At 41.4% G+C, this 3,162-nt stretch overlaps 1 protein-coding gene across 1 annotated transcript; it reads right to left on the reverse strand.

The window, feature by feature from the left end:
• Positions 1-1,010: 1,010 nt before the first annotated feature.
• LOC139448360 (zinc transporter 7-like) lies at positions 1,011-2,813 on the reverse strand. Its single transcript, XM_071229899.1, has 3 exons — positions 2,705-2,813; positions 1,990-2,204; positions 1,011-1,357 (listed from the first exon to the last, which is right to left on the reverse strand). Exons 1-3 carry the CDS (start codon positions 2,718-2,720, stop codon positions 1,106-1,108), a joined length of 483 nt encoding a protein of 160 aa, XP_071086000.1. The 5' UTR covers positions 2,721-2,813; the 3' UTR covers positions 1,011-1,105.
• Between the last annotated feature and the right edge of the window lie 349 nt (positions 2,814-3,162).

Below are 3,162 nucleotides of genomic sequence, written 5' to 3' on the forward strand. Positions count from 1 at the left end.
AGTATTCGTTGTGGTTATTGTGTAATTGAACACATTTACTAATATCAACAAATAATTGTTTCATGTTAAATTGAGATTTTACGGCGCTTCCAGCAATCCTACATTAAATATTTGAAAATAGCATTTTGTTGAGGAATTCCTGACCAATATTACCAAACACTGCCGACTCGGCAATCATCCAATCAGTGCCTAGCCTTCTAAAGTCTCGGTACGAGTGGATGAAGCATTCAGCCAAGCATATTTGATTTCGGTATTTCGAAAACGAATATAATCAAGGAGATCCGAATGTGAAAAATAATGCCCTGATGGTATATTGTTTGGGATATTCTACACCCGTTATGGCACCTACACCAAGAAGGATTACCATGGAAGGTATATTCGTGTCCTGTGGCGATTTTCTTTGGCAATTATCGAAGTATCCGAATCGATACGGTAAAGAAATGAAGCTAAATTGTTTTAGAAAGGTGACATCTGATTGGTCCAAGAACCTACACATCCTTCGTTTTGATTGGGAGGTCAGAGATCACTCAGAGTTCCCCCAAGATCAAACTCATCGACGCAACAACGATGTATCATTTTCCAATCGTCATATGAGTGATGTGCAATAATATAAAAAAAACCAACAGCGATAGAAACAGTTTTAGTCCACTCGTCCTAATAATACAGAGAACTACGGTTATAACGAACACGCTTATAACGAACTGACGGATATAAAGAACTTTCTTTTTTGGTCCCGACTATTTGCTGTAGTTATGCTGTATATATGCTTATAACGAACTACGGTTATAACGAACTAAAATTAGTGGTCCCTTTCAGTTCGTTATAACCGTACTTTACTGTAATAACATTTAGCAAAACAGTTGAAAAGGCAAAGTCCTACAAGTCCTTATGTTATTTTAACTATTGGGCAGTTTGGCACTGGCGCCTATTTCTAACGCTGAAAAAGCGTGTTGTATTCACAAACGCAAACTGGCTTTACTGTTTATTACGTCTTATATGTATGTACAACTCTTAGTGAATTTCACTGAGTATTCGGCCGGCTAGATATGACCCTGAATCAGCGATTCTTCAGCGATCTATTCCGATCAGCCCAACAGGGTAGGGTCTACCACTTGTGGCCAAATATCCCGTGGTGATGGTGGTCGTGGTGGTGGTCGTGATGTCCATGATGTCCATGGTGTCCGTGATGATCGTGGTGTCCGTGGTGGTCGTGGTGGTCGTGGTGTCCATGGTGATGGGAGTCGTGATGATGGTGGTGGTCACTGTGTCCGGTGAGGCCCCTAAAGACGGCCCCAGCCGCCATTCCGAGAGCTCTACCCACTCCTACGTGATGGTCGTGATGGTGGTCGTGCTTTTCCTGAGAAGGATGACGTCAGATGGTCATTTATACGTCACGATGACGTAACGAATATGAGTAGATCTATATTTTCTTTAATATATTTGTAACATTTAGTATATTTGTAACAAATTCTGAAAATTATTATCATAAGAAACTTATCATTCACGTCTGCTTAAGGTTGAACATTTTACGCACACAATAATCCTGCGTTCTGTTTGGTTGTTGTTTAACGCTGCACTATTTCAGTTATAGGACGGCGGTCTGTAAATAATGGAGTATGGACCAGACAATCCAGTGACCACTAACGACCCGTGAAGATCCGGGGTAGAATAGGTCTTCAGCAACCCATGTTTGCCGTAAAAGGCGACTATGCTTATAGTAAGAGGCGACAAACGGGATCGTGTGGTTAGGTTCGCTGACTTGGTTGAAGCATGTCATGATCCCAATTGCGTTGATCGATGCTCATGATATCAATCACTGGACTGTCTGGTCCAGGCTCGATTATTTACAGACCGCCGTCATATAGCTGGAATACTGCTGAGCGCGGCGTAAAACAACAAACCAACCAACAACCAACTAACACTAACACAAATCTTATGTCCCAAGCCCGAAACCCAACACAACCACACTACCTTACAACAATAACTCACCTCAACTTTATATCCGTCTTTATAGACGGTTTTACAGTGGCCGTCGCTGACAACCGTCTTGGTGTGACCGTCCTTGTAGACTGTTTTAGTATTTCCGTCTTTCACAACCACCTTATCACCCCCTGGATACCCGGGGTATCCGTGGGCGCTGGGGTATCCTGCGGGTTGTCCCGGGTAGGCGCCTGCGGGAGGCTGATTAGGATAACCGGGGTAGCCTGATAAGGAAGAAATTACCAAATCAGTAATTAGATTAAGACTGGGCGGTTTGACACGCCTACCGCAGAGAGAAGGTTATGTTTAAAAGTCAACCAGATTTGAAACTCGATCTGTACAATTGTTCCGCGTCACACATGTACGGTATATGATCTACGCATATTGTGGTTTACGCCCCTAAATAGTCATTACCACTGTGAAAAGGACCTTCATGAAATAGTGAGTGAGTGAGTTTGGTTTAACGCCGCTTTTAACAGTATTCCAGTTATATCATGGCGTGTCAGCTTAATGTGGGAGGAATTTCACATTTCATTTTCACCCTTACCTTGTTATTAGAAGCCAAAACAAGTGTTGAAATGAAAGTCTTTTCTCTTTCATCGGAACGCAGCTGATTACTTCATAAACGATTTATAAAAGTTTATCATATCCCTATAGAATCTATATTATATGATATTCCATAAGGCGGATAGAAATCGAAGCATTTTTAACTAAATATATTTACCTGGGTAATTGCTCATGCTGATTGATCAAGTAGTTGTCTATATCTGTCCGGGGTTGACGGGATGAATGGCAGGTTGTTTATACACGGTGTATATATACAGGCAGGTGACTGTGATTCAGCGTGGTGAAATAGACACGATAAGGAAAGTGAAGCGTGGGGCGTGTATCACGTGCTTCGCGTCAGGTCATGTGACGTCCCAGTTTTTCATCCGATGTGTTGAAATTGATTAGTATCATATAAACGAAATAGGTGAGATGGACAATTGCTGATTAAATTCGCAATCTTAAGGAGCGCTTAGATATGGACTTTGTGCTATTAAGCAATAGTAACATATGACCTTATCTCTTCCCTGTGGTCATATTGTTAAATAAATAGTCGATTTTTGTTTGTTAACATCGCACTCAGAAATATACCGGCTATATGACAATGTAATAATCGAGTCTGAAACAGACAAGATG

Source organism: Haliotis cracherodii, unplaced genomic scaffold (genome assembly GCF_022045235.1).
Source record: "Haliotis cracherodii isolate W230 unplaced genomic scaffold, xgHalCrac1.p SCAF_7, whole genome shotgun sequence".
Lineage (NCBI taxonomy): Eukaryota > Metazoa > Mollusca > Gastropoda > Lepetellida > Haliotidae > Haliotis > Haliotis cracherodii.

Excerpts from the sequence above, each read along its gene's own strand:
- LOC139448360 (XM_071229899.1), bottom strand. Across the intron at positions 1,358-1,989 it reads AAGACGGATATAAAGTTGAG|GAAAAGCACGACCACCATCA; the intron begins GTGAGTTATTGT and ends CATCCTTCTCAG.